Source organism: Plectropomus leopardus, chromosome 10 (assembly GCF_026936395.1).
Source record: "Plectropomus leopardus strain MGB_pleo_1.0 chromosome 10, ASM2693639v1, whole genome shotgun sequence".
NCBI classification, from domain to species: domain Eukaryota; kingdom Metazoa; phylum Chordata; class Actinopteri; order Perciformes; family Serranidae; genus Plectropomus; species Plectropomus leopardus.
In genome coordinates this window covers 32,618,013-32,634,532 of record NC_142185.1, presented here as the reverse complement: position 1 = coordinate 32,634,532, position 16,520 = coordinate 32,618,013, and the positions used below count along the sequence as shown (strand labels likewise).

The following is a 16,520-nucleotide window of genomic DNA, read 5'->3' as shown; positions in this document are numbered from 1 at the left end:
ATATTATTTTTTTCTATCTATTGTTTTTATCTATCTTTCTATCTATATCTTTATGCATAGGATTTTCCCGAAAATTATGTCAGATCAGGAAACTTCTTTATTTTCTACATAATATATATTTCTTGACCATTTTTTATTTTTTTCTACATCCAATTTTCATTTTATATTTTGATAATTATTATTATTTACAGTACTTTTTCTCTATTTTACATAGAATTTTGTACCAACAGAACAGTACAAGTACATAAGTGCATAGTTGACAGCTTTTTAGCGCTGCACTATAATATGATATAATGTAATATAATATAATAAATATTTATATTTTTAAGTCTTAAATGAATAATTTATTTACCATAGATCAGCCAATCAATTAGGGAAATTGATTCAGTTTAATATAATCTTTCAATATAAGTTGAAAGAATATACAAAAATCATGTAATATTAGATAATTTGTTCTATCTATCTATCTTTCTGTCCATAGATATGGTATTTTTCCAAAAAATATGGTAGGATCAGTAAACTTCTTCTTTGTCAGAACATAACTTAGATTTACTGACTATTTTTTTTATATATTTTTCTGATTCGTTTTTTAATTTTACAAATTATTATTAACTGTACCTTTTACTCAACTTTTGTATAATTTTGAACCAACAGTACAGTGCAAGTGCGCATGCGCGCAGTTGACAGCTAACTAGCGCAGCGCACTTCACAACAGCCAGCTGATGCCAACCAGCTAGCCACAGCGGTTACCGTTTTGGTTTTGTTTTCGGCGAGACACCAACCGTCACAGTACAATATACACCCTGCAGGAGAGCCGCACTTCAGATTCATTCGCACAAGGATGGCGGTTGCACTTAAAGCCGTGACAGCTCTTCGTCTGTGTAGTTAGCTAGCTAGCTAGCTAGGTAAAGTTGATAGCACTGGATAGCATCAACGCTAGCTAGCTAGGTTACAGCGGTTTCTTACAAGCTGGCATCGAAAAAACAACATCGTCAGCCATGGGAATACTGTTCACGAAGCTATGGAGGCTTTTTAACCATCAAGGTAAGTGTGGTGTCGTGGTATTTATCGTTACATTGTCGAAGAAATGTGTGCTCGGTTGTCAGAGAAGGCCCTTTGAGAGAGACAGGTCAGCTTCGTTCATACTAGCCTGAGAAACTGCTTTTTTTTTTACACACTTGGCAGTTTATAAGTGTTATTTTGATTTTATTTGATTCGCAGTTTGTGTGTTTAAGCTTTACTCCGCGTTGGCATTGTTATTGCTTTTTTGAATTTGTGATAAAATATCTACAAACTCAGTACACGGTTTCTAAATTAACTTAGTGTTAGATTATTAATGCTCTCCGGGGATGGGGCGAAGGTTAGCTGAAACCAAGACGAGCCCCGGGTTGTGATCTTGAATCAGTAAACAGACTGGTCGTTGCGAAAGCTCTGTAACATGAGTCCCCGGCGTACGGTCCGGTGTTCAGCCCGGTTGACCGGTATTTTGAGTGGAGATGGCTCTACGGGCTGAGCACACTGAAGGCAGCCACATCAGCACAATATTTGGGCCAATAAGGATCGATGAATGACTTCAGACTGAACCACATTGACTCTGCGCTGTAATCACATCACCTGATCACTGTCAGCAGTACAGGTAAAATCCATTTACCCCTGGCTTGGCTTCTCTAAAGCAGAGAAACTGCAATTTTCTGAATTGTAAGACTGAGGATTAGTGCCATGTTAAAGAAAGAAGTTAGAGTTCGAGAATAAATTCATAATATCAAGATAATAATGCCGTATTTTTGAGAATAAAGTCGTGATATTATGAGATAAAAGTTGTTGTATTACAAGAATGAACTCATAGTTTTACGAGAAAAAAATCATAATTTTATGGGAAAAAACTGAAAGTATTACGAGAATTAAGTCAGAATTTTCCGAGAAAAAAGTTATGAGAATAAACTCATAGTATTACGAGAATAAAGTCATAATTTTACAAGAAAAAATTTTTAATATTACAAGAAAAAAAATCTTAATTTTATGATAATAATATCATATTTTTAGGTGAAGGGGATAATGTATAATAAATACAAATAAATAAACAAATTGCCAGCGAACAGTAAAACATGTGAGAGCACAGGTCAATAGGTTACCTGTTGACTGTGTGTGGCACAGCACAACACCAGGGATAGTTGTAGCCTAGGAGGCTACCTTGTGCGCTTGCCAGTTATATAGTTTGCTGGCAATGTTTATTTCAGTAATTTAATATTCTCTTTGTCTTATAATTCAACTTTATTCTTGTAATATTACGACTTTATTCTCACAATATGATGCCTTTTTTTCTTGTAAAATTATGACTTTATTCTCATAATATTAGGACTTTTTTTTCTCATAATATTACAACTTTATTCTCAAAGTGTCAACTTTTTTTTTCCTGAGTGGCCCTAAACTTTCTGAGCCAGTCACGACTTAGGATCCACCTAATTACTTATTTTTCTTAAACAAGCTCTATTTTGATGGTTTATCATGCACTCTGGTACCTAATTTACATTCAAAACACATCAAAAATTCCTATTGTGGATCTGTTTAATTTCATTGTGAAAAAGAAACTGGTTCGCTGGGTCACATGGCATCCAAACGGGGCCAAAAGTTGAGTATTACTGCTGTACAGTGTAAATGACAATACCAGACAGTAAGGGGTTTTTTTACATACTGAACATAAGAGCTGACCAAATAACTGATTTGTGGTTTAACAGAAAATTCTCCCTTACTTGCTGCTTTTCTTAATATAGATAAAATAAAACTATTTATCCAGGGAAATTGCTGTGCAGAGGTTGCAATACAAAGTGAGGGGATTGCAGATACAAAGTATGTAATATACAAGGACTAAAATTGAAAATTCTCAAGCTTAAAGAAGCTTATTAGGTGTCCCTTTTCACATCTATATTTCATGTTATGATTTGCACTTGTATTTTGTAAATAAACTGAACTGAAGTTGCCGTATAACTAATATAAAGCATATATTAATTGAAAAGAGAAAACCCATCATCCAACTTCCTTTTAAAATGTCCACCAAACATCCTGACCGCTCACTGACAAACACTGGCTAAAGCTGTAATTATTTGCTTTTGCCATCTTTGTCCGTTTAGTCCTCAAACAGCACCTTTCTCTGTTAGATCATCTGCGGGTTCTGCTCCATGCTGCTTCCATCCATCATGTCACTGGAGTCTGTGAGGGTTTTATTGTAACCCCTGGATCTAACCCCAGCTGCACTTCCAAATCTCAGGAAGTCTTACGATGGCCGTCCCAGGCTGATTGATTCAACCCAGCAGAACAACAGAAGTTCATTCACAGGCAGGGGGCCGTCTCCCCGCAGAGCCTTAAAAAGTCTTAAAAGGCGTTGACTTAATCAATCTAAAAATAAGGCCTTAATCAGCCTTAAAATGTCTTAAATTAATTTTTCATACATCTTGAAAATGCTAATACATAAAAGGTACGTTTTTTTTAAATCTTTTTTTTTCTGATATTGCATTGTTAAATCTCAACATAATAGGTAACTTAAGAAAAAAAGAAAAATTCACAGAATACCACTTGCATTGCTGTCAAAAATCATGTTTTGCATTACAGTAATTATTTGGGCAAAAATTCTCCCTAACCCCAAGTAACTGGTGTCTGGCCTTTTTTTTCCAAACTATCCTACTATCCTACATTAAAAAAAATATCTGTCATCAGAATATACATTACTATATAATTGAAATGAGTTCTTAAATAAAATAATAATGATTTTAATAATATGTTTACTGACTAGTTTTTCAAGATTAAAAAAAATATATATGTTTTTGTGGCAGAAAATTGCCTTTGGTAAGGGGCTCCAACAACATGAACAAGACACATAAAATCACAAAAAATCACACAACAGTTTATTTTGTTGTGCTGACTTGTGAGGGTGGTAAAATTTAATCAAGTCACTGATAATTAATGGTAATGAAAATGATTAGGTATTATAATTTCAAGCAAAGATATTCCAGATTTGCATGTTACCCTTAAATATGAAGATTTGCTTTTCATTTATTTAATGTTTTATTCTTTTGCTGCTTTGTACTATACTGTTGGTCGGACAAAACAAGCAATCTGAAGATGCTGCCTTGAACTCTGGTTGATTGTTATGAGCAGTCTACACTATTCTTTAGATATCTATTTCACCAAGCAGTTCATAGAGAAAATAACTGGCAGAACAATGTAAAAAGAAAATGGTTAGTTGCAGATTTACTTTGAATGTGGGGGAAAACCACTGTAGCCACTTTACCGCCTGCATGTAAGGACGTTTACTGTTTGTTTCGTTATACATACAAGCAGCTTTGTTGACACATGCGTGACCTTTCTGGTCTAGACAAGATGTTTTTGCTCCTGCCTCTTCTTCCTGCACAAGACTGGAGATAGTGTAGTGAGCTGTGTGTTATGTCTATGCACACAGTCTGTTTATGTTTGAGGAAGCTATATTTTTTGCAGAAATAACGTTGCTCCTGTTCTTCACAGCTGTTGTTTTTAGGTTCAGTCGGGTACAGTTACATAGATAAGGCCCACATTTTGATCTCCTGCAATTGTCATCGCAGCTGCTCTCACTTCCTCAGCTTTAGTGAGGTTTTAGTTTCTCTTGTAACAGCTGTAGCCTAACTGTATGTGGTAATGTATGTTTTTATGGGGCAGAAAATGCAATTTATTAAGTTCACAGTTGTTGACTTTCTGAAAATTTGTTTCTCCTCACTCTAGTATATCATGAATACATTAAAAATTCAATGAAATTACGGAAAGTTCTCATCCGCTGTTTAAAAGCATTTTAAATTCACTGAATAAACATTATGAGGCACCTCTTCTGAATCATTTCACTGTGTTAAGTTTATCTCCACTGTCTGGATCTGTGAAAGTCTGGAGTGAATTGCTGCCTATTTCTTCATTCTTGCATTTGTTAATCTGTTTCATCGCTGTGTGAAAAAAAAACGACGCTCTTGAACCCAGCAGATAGATGACTTATAGATTGTCTCAAAGGCATAGCACAGCGGTATGCATAGCTGAAGAGACAGTCGGTTTCAATCAACAGTCGGATGCTGTGATTTGTTAGGAAGTATCCCATCATTTAGATTCAAGGTGACATCTGCGGTTGTTTTTTTGGCTGAACCTCCATCAAACTCGCTCATTCTTATGAGGTGGCTGGCCAAAGCTGCTGTTATCAGTTGAGGCTCTCTTGACAATATTTGCACATTCCAAAAGCTACATCCACACTAATATATTTTCATTTTAAAAATGCGAAACTATTGCTATGTTTATGGCGAGTGTCTTCTCTAGTCCGGCAACGACTGAAATGCCAAACTCGAGGCTTCAAAACAGGAGTTCACAAACCAATTGGTGATGTCATGGTGGTGTGTGTCCATTATTTCATACAGTCTATGGCAGGCGGCGTTTCCCAAGGCTCTCCTTCAGTACCACTTGTCCTGCATCTTTTGGATTTTGATATAAGTGATCAACTCGTAATGATCTTAAACTGCTTGATAACAAACTGATCATTTAATTTAGCTGTGTAGCAGCAGAGAGAGAACTAAAACATGAAGATCAGTTGGTACTTGAGAGGAGAGGTAAAACGCTGGTCTATGGGCTTTACTTCTATTTATTTATTTATTTATTTATTTTTAAAAAAAAGGACAACACAGTCACAAATTGACAGCACAAACACACCGATAACATTACGAATAACTTAAAAAATAAATTAATAGACAATAAAATAAATTTGCATGTAATGATTTGCACAAAAATGTAACTAATAAAACTATGTGCAATAATGCAATAAAAGGAAAAAAATAACCATTAACCATAACAACACGGTCTATCATAACACTAGTGTGGTGAAAATAAGTAGATCACGCAGACCATTATTCAGTCATGTGGGATGGGAGGTTCGCCAAGTAGTTGATAAAAGGTGCCATATTTTAAAAGAAAAAAATCAAGTTGACAGAATGTCAGCCGGCTGATTATTGGGGCTGATATTTGGCATTTCGCCAATTATCTGTATCAGTGTATCTTAATGATCGTTGATAAAATTAATCAATTAAAAAGTGCAAGGAAAGTGTCAGCATTGGAGGAACTTTTACTTTGTAAAATCTCAGGGAGCTATTGTAATTTATTCATTCTTTATTTAAATTTCACTTGACTGTATAAAAAAAGAAAGTTGCTGGGAACTTGCTGTATATGATGTTGAACATTTCAGTTTTGATTAAACATTTGTTAAAGGCAATATTTACAGAAATATTTTATTTTTTATTGTAAATGCATATAGGTTCCAGATATCAGTTCATTGAGTTAATTTTCTTCTGTAGAGGAATACAACTCTTCATTTCTGAGAGCCACGCTCCAAAAGGCAATGGGAGTAGAGGCTTTACTTTGCCTAAAAAACAAGACAACACTTGTAAACTTAGAAAACTGCCAAATGCCTTTACCACCATGGTCAGTGATACAGTTGCATTTTAAGAACTTGAAACTAGAAGTTCACAAACTGAAAGAAAAAAAATCAGGGGAATTTTAAGGCAAAACGTATCTGTTTTATAATCGTTGCACTTAAAGCTCTTATAAGAACAACTGCATACTGAGTGTGCAGTCCTTTACGTGTTTGTTGAGTGATGCGAGGCTGTTTCGTAGAACCGAAGATACTTCTGATAAGCTTTCCTTTAAACATGTACAGAAACGTGTAGGCAGACTTGGCTTTCTGTCATGCTCTAGTTTCTCTTGATCACTCATTTGGCCATAACTAGTAACGCTGACCGGTCTTTGTTCCTCATCTGTCTTCTGTGCTGTCACAGGATCTGAAACACTGCAACATAGTTAAGTTTAAGATTCGAAAAGAGCCTTTAGGGCTGTTGAAGCTTGTTAAAATGGCTCAAAAGCGCTTTGATCCTTCATGCAGTGCAATCTCGTGTCCTTTACCTTCATCCCATCCCTGCGCTTACTGCAGGACATCTTACTACCGGCTTGTCACTTTAGTGTATCAACGGCAAGAAAGCGATTCATTCTAGCTGTCACATCTTGTTAGTTTCTCTTTTAGGAAAGCCTGGGTGTGTTAGAGACTGTGTATGCCATCTCCACAGCTGCTGCCGGCTGCAGCCTGATTGTACAAGCTTGCTTTAAGACCACCCACAAACTCATCTGTGGCTGTGAAAGTACACCGTTCACAGCACCACAATGTCTCCGTTATGCTAGATGTGTGAAGCTACACATTTTAGAACTGGGGGATAATGCTGAACACAAAACGGGCTGTTGTTTGAATCGCTCAATGCGGCTCCACATTAAAAAAGACATCTTTTAAACAGATTTGTTGGCCGTGTTTATACAGAAGTCCTATATCAGTTAGTCTTCAGTACTTAGCCCACATATTGATGTCAGTGTTTGCTCTGTGAATTCTTAATAAGTGTCTTTATTGTCTTTCAGAACACAAAGTTATTATTGTGGGGCTGGACAATGCTGGCAAGACCACAATTCTTTACCAGTTGTAAGTATCCAAACATTATTTTATCAATCTATTTATTTATTAAGTTATTACGAATGAACTATTTTTTAGATTTAATCTTATTTAATTTAATTTAATTCAATTTAATTTCATTTAATTTCATTTAATTTATTTATTAAACATTATTTGAGGGCCTTATGGCAAATAGACAGGGAACAATTAGGGACTATGAAAGTAAATGGGATGGATAATTGACTGTTTTTGTTTGGTTTGTTCTTTAGTAATAGTGTCTTTGTCCCTGTATTTTATTTCATTTTTTTAGCTCATTTTGTGGCATGTTGATTGTTTGTAATGTGTTGATAATATGGTGCATCTTTTATTTGTTGTGAATGTTACATGTGTCACCCAACCTAAAGGTTTTTTGCCATTTTATATGTTATAGTTCAATGAATGAAGTGGTACACACCTCACCTACGATTGGCAGCAACGTGGAGGAGATTGTGGTCAACAACACTCATTTCCTGATGTGGGACATCGGGGGTCAGGAGTCCCTTAGGTCATCGTGGAATACATACTACACAAATACAGAGGTAAGAGCAGGTTATGTTGGCTCACTGCTAATCAAAAAGACCTGTGGTGCTTCTTTTGGCATCCACTTAATTTAGGTTGAACTGTTTGAACTAGAGCTAGACCAGAGACAACATATCAACAGATATTACAGCTTATTGAAGATATATCGTTTTAATTTAAGGATTACAACAGTTGATAGTAGAACAATTGATGGTTATCATACATTGTTCATTTGCGTAGCTACAGAGGTAAAAAATGGAATTGAACAGAGAATTACACCTAAGTGTGAACATCTCCTTTCCTCTTTCGCTATCTGTCGAACTGTTTACACAAACCTCAATTTTAACCCTTGAAATCTGAGCGAATTTGCTTGATTTTTCAAATTTTTTTCTAAAAACATGGGAGGAAGGCAACAAGTAACTAGACAAGAAATGGACCAAAAATTAGCAAATTATCTGGGGCACCCAGTAGCTCACCTGGTAGTATGGGCGCCCCTTCACCCCTCACTCCTTTTTTTAATCTGTAACATAATTTTAAATATATCATTTTAAGAATTATGGAGGTTGTTTTTGGGACATGCCAAATTATGTCAGAATTGCCTGTGGTCTGATGAAATGAAGATGCAGTTCTTTTATTGATTCTCCTTTATTTCTCTCCATATTTTCTGCGTAGTTTGTCATCGTGGTGGTCGACAGCACAGACAGAGAAAGGATCTCAGTGACCAAAGAGGAACTCTACAGAATGCTAGCACATGAAGTGAGTGTCGTCAAAAAGGAGAATGATTCTATGTTTTTTTTACGTGTTCATAAAAAATGTCCATCGTTTATTTCATTTATCAGGTACAGCAGCATTGTTTCCATATGTAAGTTAACCTTTTATGAATATAAATGTTTTGAGATATAAATGTTGAAAATTTAGGTCCTGGGGTTGGACAAATGTGATGTATTTAGGGCTGTTTGTTAGCAAAAACCCGATGATACAATACGTAAAGTATATTGCAGTACTGTAGGAAAGGCGATATAGCGCAATATTTTAAGATCTAATTTTAGGAAAACTGTCAATGCTAATGGTGTACCTGTCATGACTCTGTATCATAGGCCTGTGTTTTTTGTGTTTATGCTATTGATATGTTGTTACATTGAGGTGTAAGAAGATTGAGTGTAACACTAAAGGATTTCGCAGTTGGGGGGGTTTGAACTCAACACAGTGAACCACTGCCACCACTTTTTGCCTGTAAACTATTAATTCAAAATCAATAATGTTTTTCAGAATTGATAAAATGTACCACAAAACATAATATCGCAATACTCAATTGTTAGATGTTGTCTTAATGTCAAAACCTAATGGAAAATTACTTAAGCTCTATTATCTCATATTAAAGTTACAAACATTGCCACAAAAAAGGGTCAAATTAAATTAAACACCACTCAGCAGCACTTAGCTGAACAAACAGCGCTTTGATAAGCTGTTTCAAAGCAATATGAGATCACTAACAGCTCTAAAATCTGTCAGATTCTCGGTGCAAAAGTCAAAACAACGGATGTTATGCAAAGTTAACTAATACATTTAAGAGGACTTTCTCATTGAACTATTTCCAAATACCGTTTGTACATAGTCAGTTTGCATAAAAACAAACAAACAGCAGATGCACGATGCTGCACAACCTCATGCGGCCCATCTTTACAGTAGTGTTTAAAACGAGGACTTCGTTATTTCACGTGTTCCTGGTGTTCAGACACACATCCATGACATTACTTGACCACCATCCGTGGTGTTTCTTTTTTTAATCAATACTTCGTCAGAGAACAGGTGTTAACAATGCCAACAACATTAACACACTGGAAACTAAAAGTGGCTGCTCCATTTAGCAGCAACAGATTCGCTGCACAGAGTCAGATGTCACTGAGGATGACAAGAGTCGACCAACAATCAATCAATCAATCAATCAACTTTATTTATAAATCACCTTAAAGAGCAACAATAGCTAAAACAAAGTACTGAACATCAGGGCAAATAAAATCTAAAAACACAACACATAAAACAAGCAACAGCACAATAAAACGAGAACAATAAAAGCAGCAGTCATTAAAAACAATAAAAGCAAAATAAAACCAGTTTCATTTGATAAAATCAGTGTCTCTTGTTTTTTAGATACATTTTTGAACAATACCGTTAATGATAATCACATTGTTAAATGTAATGCGTTTTCCTGAGATGTACTTCATAATAAAAGTCAGCTTGTGTTTCGCCAATTAAATGCTTTTAATTTGCAGCTGCAGCAGCAGGAAATATTAAGTTTGCAATTAGCAGTAAGTTTATACTGGGCTTTACGGATAGTTAGTGCAATAAAGACAATATCTTATCTTGTAAATTGCCCGGTGTAATGAGTAACACTGGTTATGTCACTAGTCTATAAACTCTCTTACTCTTTGACACCATTTTCCATAAAATGAAATGAAACATATGCATAAAGTGTGTCTTGAACAATCTTCTTTTTATTCTCTCCTCTTTTTATTCATCCTCCAGGATTTAAGAAAGGCAGGTTTGTTGATCTTTGCCAACAAGCAGGATGTGAAAGGTTGCATGTCTGTGGCTGAGATCTCCCAGAGCCTCCAGCTTACCTCAGTTAAAGACCACCAGTGGCACATCCAGGCCTGCTGCGCCCTCACTGGGGAGGGGTAAGAATTGCATTAACAATTATCTCCTGCTACATTAGACTGTAAAAAAATGACAAAAAGAAAAGGGTCAGAAAATTGTACAGAGCGTTTATCTTGATGCTTGTCTATCTGCTTTCCTCTCCCCGCTTTTCCTCCAAATCCCCGCTCCTCTACGCCGACACTTCCAATGTCTTGTTTACCTCCAGGTTGTGCCAGGGTCTTGAGTGGATGATGTCACGGCTGCGTGTGAGATGATGACCTCTGACTTTGATCAAGAGTGCGCCCTCGCTCTGTGTTTCCTCTGCCTCCAGACATAAGCCTGAAACGAGGATCGGGGGGTGTGAGGTCGGCTGATGGATTGGCCCTCTCCTGTTTTTCCTGTGATGCTGACGCGGGCACACCGCTGCCGGGACGTTATATTCTTCTGTGATAATTTATTTTACAAAAGAACTCAAGAACAAAAAAAAAAAAAAATACACAACCTTTTCTGAAGGACATTGAACAACAAAAGAGACTCAAAATATTTAAATTTGTGCACGGTTTTCCTTTTCAGCAGAACGCAGAAGTCAGCAGAGCGTCTGACTTGGAACTGTACATGGACTCATTCTTCAGCTGTGTGTGACTCCAGCCCACGGTGGCCTTGCAGTATTGCCAGACTGGCTGTGGCAGTTTTTATTGCCCCTCCCCTGTGTGTACAGTCCAGTATTCTCTTTTAACGTGGTGCCTGCAGCAGAATGTTCAAGTGATTAAGGTTGATGGCGACTGAAACATGCAGAAAGGAGGGTAAAAATCACAATATGCCCTCTTCTTTTCAGTCCCTATGAATAATCAGTGAAATAAAGTGTTTTTATCTGTTTCAGGTGAACTGCAGCGTGTCGTGAATGAGTATTTCTTTCAGGTGACTCACCAGATTTGTCCTTTTTTCTGTATGATTAACTTTTCTCCAGGGATACTATATTGAGTTTCTTGTTTGTAACGTCAGTTATTCTTTTTTTAGTCCTTTAGGGGGCAGAATGTGTCACATGAGCTCACGGTCCCCAGTGCTTTTCAGGGAGCATGATGAGCAGCCACAGGAGTAGAGAGGAGAGAGCCAGAGTTAGACAGCGGAGGGAATCAGGGAGAGAAGAGGAAAGCGGGTCCAAAATGTGAGCAGAACAAAGTGAGTGGTTAAGATAAGAAGAATAGCAAGCACTGTCAGAGAGAACCAAACCAAAGCCAAACTATTCCTTTTATTTGTGGTGCAGTTGTTGCTTCACTTGTTGATGGGTTCCTTGTTGGACTCCTAAAATCTTTCATGTTTGCTATGAGGAAGTTGCTTTTCACAAAGTCAGCAAACAAATAAATTAGACATTGTCATCTCTGGTGTAGAAACAGCAATAATACACACGCTGCCTCACATGATTTGGTCTTGTGATCATCCATTCGTCATGGTTTGCCACTTTCTTCCTTTCTGCCGTGTAAAAACTGACCCATTAACTGCTTTAAATGTATGTCTGCATATGTGTAATTTTAATATTTTCATACTGTGTGATGAATTTACTGTCACATTCAATCTTAACTTCACACGCTTTGCTTAAAGAAGGATTTCACTGCTGGAAAGATGATCGTTTCATAAAACTCGTTTGTCTATCCTAAAGGAAGATGCAAATACTTTTGAAATTGGTGCTACATGACCAGAGAAAATTGCCAATGAGAAAAAGACAATTAGATATGTGCCAATGCACTGGAGAAGTTCCTATAATTGAACCTTGATTATTTTTGTCAAATTTGACACATTCTGTCCTTTTTTCCCCCACCTGTTTAAAATAAGCTCTGGCTTCGTTACAGTTATAATAGTTAACTAAAATCTAAAATTAGGTATTGTTTTCTAAATGTTTTAGTTAACTGAAATAGGAACAAAAACTAGAACTTAGAGGAAAATGAAAACAAAATAAAAATTATATTGTTTATTTACAAAATGAAACAAAAGAAAAGAAAATACAAATATACAGAAAATGCCTTTAGCTTTGGTTTTTGTGTGTATTGAGGCTGGGATGTCTACACAGCTGTGTTTGTCGCCATCAGAAAGTTTTGTGTTTGTATTGTAATACTTATTCTGAACTTCCCACATCTCGCTCCTGACAAATACCCTCATATTGTAATTAAAAAAACTAAAACTTATATTGAAACTAATAAAATCTAAACTATAACTAAACATTAAAAAAAAACTAATTGAAATGAACAAATCCATTTTAAAAACTGACTGCAACTAAACTAAATTAAAAACAAAATGAAAGTAGTTAAAAAATACAAAACTGCCATAGCTCTGATTCATTGATGTACATGTTTGAACATTTATGTTAGTTATCATTGTTCCTAAAGCTTACAGCGTCATAAATTTGGTCTGTTTCACATTAAATTGGGACATCGTCAGTTGTTGTCTTTGCTGCTATTTCACACTGTGAACTGTGAATCTCTTTCAGTCGAAATGTTTCATCTGCAAATGATTATTCATTTCAGTTTGAGCAAATATTTCAGGTGCTGCAGGTAAGTCGAAGTTCAGGTAAGTCAAACTGCCCAAAAACACTCAGTCAAACTGTGAGACAGTCATCTTTATAGTAATTCTTTGAAAACTGTCCATTCTGTGTCCATTTGCCGCCAATCCTTAGTGCAGGACGGGAGATTATTTTGACTGGTGTCAGCGATGGTGTCAGGTGAATCAATCCAACTCCCAAAGTGATCACAAAAATGATGTAATTTCATTACTCAGATAATCCGTTAAGCTCTTGCTTACCAGCATTGGTAAACAAGACATCACTTTCTTCTTGTAGAGTCAGAAAGGTCAGTGCAGATGTTTGTGTTTGTCTGTAAATCTGCTCGACTGTAAACATCAACCTATCCTGTTCTAGCAAAGTCACTCTACGACTGACTAACTGGTCATTTTGGGCCCCTTACCTCACTAGAATTCATTGTTTTCTTGGGCGTTGCTGGGCTCAGATTGGCAATTGGCAGTGTTTGTGTTGTGGTTGTCAATCCTGCAGCTGTTGTGTTGTGGTCTCACCGGTCATCAGTCATTTTTTCCAGTGACTAAGCATCATGTCGCGTCCTCCCTGAGTGTCCTTGGCATTGGGTGGTCATTCTTTTGACTGTTAATGTCAACACATGTCTGCGATGACCTGTCTGAAGCTGAAATATGATACACCAAATGTTTGCATAGTTTCAAAATCCTTTTCCACCTTTCAAGTTTAACATCAACAGAACTCATTTTGTCGGCTCACTATAAGACCTTTTCTTTTTTGAGTTCTCACTTGTCTTCTCCATCCTCCGTATATAACCTGCAGGTTATGACACATGCACTGATGTTGTCATGGTTCACTTCAGGTAAAGAAAAACCTGATAATCTTTGGTTTTAGCAGGGAACCAGCTTATTGGGTTGTAAACGGTTGGTTCAGAGCATTGGTTGAAATGCCCTGAACTGTTCAAAGTTGAATGGAATCGGTTCCATGTTGGTGGAAAAGGCGTTTCAGTGGTATTTACATGGAGTCTGTAGGCCCTTTAAATGTCTTAAAATGTCATGAGTTCAATTTTCTAAATATTTGACCAAATAAGTTTTGAACAAATCTTAAATTTGATTACTTTCCCACATTTTGGTAATTTTTCATGCATCAATTGATGGTGAAAATGCCTTTTAATTTCTTCAAAGTAAACGTACTCTCTTACTTTCATGTTTTTATAGTGGAGGACAAATGCAAATGCATATGCTCTAAATATTGAGGGGATGTGTCCCCTGCTTCAACCCTAAATCTATGCCTATGCTAAACCTACAAGTCTTCTTCGTCTCGTAATATTTGTATTTACCTGTTAGTAAAATGCAGATCAATTTTGCTCACTCTAATAATCAAATTCTTTCATAAAACCAACCTCTGCACATGATCAAATATATACTTTTTACTTTGATACTTACCTGCAATACTTCAACGGGAAAAAATGATGATTTGTCCAAAACTTTGGTTGAAATTCTCTCAGAGAAACTGGGTTTGCATGATCATGAAAGACCTGTAAAAGTCATGGCATTTGCTAATAGCAATTGGTATTTTTTTAAAGAAAAAAATTGCCAGTGTTGTGTTCTTAAAAAATTGCCAAAAAATTGTAAAGGAAAAAAGATGGGCCATATTGTTTTTTAAAAAATACCTTCACGTTTTCTTTAAAAATCTGCAGTAAAATAAATACAAAATGCAGCCATTTAAAAATGTATATATTTATTTTAAAAAGCCATTATATAGTAAAAGAACTGATAGGGAGTTTAGATTGTTATTTTAGAGCATGTATGGTTTCTCAAATTTGCCTCAAAGTCATGGAAAAGTTATGAAAATGTATGTATGTAAAAAATGTGTATGAACCCTGTAAAAAGTATTAGATTTAAGTTTCTGATTCCCGGTTGTTCCCGTAAACAACCTGATTTAGTTATTTAGATTGTTTTGGATTCATATGAGATATCCATGATACTTCACCCTTTCATATATGACTGCTTTTTCAGTTTTGCAGATTAGATGAGATGAAAACTGTAGTGATGTTGCTGCTGAGGGCCAAGCAGCAGTCGTGCAGTGCATCAGAGATCGGAGCGCCGTTACCTCTCTCTCACCCGACCTCCAGAGAGAGACGCTCAGCTGCTGCTGTCCATCCTGGCCCCTGGGTAGCACCCTGCTGCTGGCACAAAGACTGAGAGCAAAGATATGACATACCAGAGAGAGAGGCACATCATCTGAACAGAGGAAGTGTTAATACATTAATGTAAGTACGTCTTTCATTCATTTTATCGTGTGTCACTATATCGATGCATTCAGAGTTGATGCTTTATTAAATGCTGTTCGATTAAATCACTTGACCTCAAATGTATGGCGCATGCTATCCAGAAATAGTTCTTGATATATTTTTGTATCTCACTTTCATATGCACTCGGATCGTGGGGAACTTAAGTAGCAGAGCGCTCCATACTGCTTTTAAAAATTAAAAATTTAGATTTCTCTGAGCTGAGAATCAGCCACTTGTGTTGTAAGAGATTGAATGGAATCTGTTTTATAACATGAAGTGCGTATATATACATTGGACTGCATTTAGAAATGACCTGTTTGTCATATTGTTTCAAGGTTTTGTTGATATATATAAAGGAACAAGGCTGAATTTAAAGATTCAGTTTGTTATTTTTATAAAAAGAACTTTTTGTCATATTTTTCTGAAACTGTCAGTACATCCACACAATATTACGTGACCCCTGATTTCAAAATAAAAATAAAGTGATTCACAATATGAATTGATTTAGTACTTGTAGTATACATAAGGTGCCAGAGTGCATCAAAAAAAGTGCCGGTGGAGGATCCACAGCACCCCTGACAGAGATCCTAGCTAAATCACTAACGTCCTAAAATCCTAGAAACGTCTTGAAATCCAGAAAATGTCCTAAAACACCAGAAACATCCTAAAACCGAAGAAATACTGTAAGATCTGAGGAATGTCTTAAAATCCTAGAAACTTCCTGAAATGCTGGAAATGTTCTAAACTTTAAGAAATGTCCTAAAAACTGAGAAATATCCTTAAATCCAAACTTTCTCAATGTATACCTAAACAGTACACTAAAAAAACGCTGATCAAATTTGAATTGCGATTCTGTCACTGCGGTACCCATCTTTTGCCTCAAATATTTTCAGAAACATATTTTAGTGTACTGTTAAGTAAGTTTTCTCCAGGCGGTGCTGAGTTTTGGCTCGTCTGTTTCCAACATGGTTTCCAAGCACAAGTCTTCTCATTTTACATCTAAACAGAGCGTTAAAATATGTTTCTTAAAA

The 16,520-nt window shown here is 36.2% G+C and overlaps 1 protein-coding gene across 1 annotated transcript; it reads left to right on the top strand.

Annotated features, from left to right (window-relative positions):
• The first annotated feature begins 672 nt into the window (after positions 1–672).
• Positions 673–11,568, top strand: arl5a (ARF like GTPase 5A). Its single transcript, XM_042495286.2, has 6 exons — positions 673–1,044; positions 7,453–7,513; positions 7,914–8,061; positions 8,714–8,797; positions 10,568–10,719; positions 10,905–11,568. Exons 1-6 carry the CDS (start codon positions 999–1,001, stop codon positions 10,951–10,953), a joined length of 540 nt encoding a protein of 179 aa, XP_042351220.1. The 5' UTR covers positions 673–998; the 3' UTR covers positions 10,954–11,568.
• Positions 11,569–16,520: the final 4,952 nt, after the last annotated feature.

Bases quoted from the DNA above. Each gene is read 5' to 3' on its own strand.
- arl5a (XM_042495286.2), top strand. From the start codon at position 999: ATGGGAATACTGTTCACGAAGCTATGGAGGCTTTTTAACCATCAAG. The intron at 8,062-8,713 runs GTAAGAGCAGGT...TTTTCTGCGTAG, and splicing joins CATACTACACAAATACAGAG to TTTGTCATCGTGGTGGTCGA. The intron at 10,720-10,904 runs GTAAGAATTGCA...GTTTACCTCCAG, and splicing joins TGCGCCCTCACTGGGGAGGG to GTTGTGCCAGGGTCTTGAGT.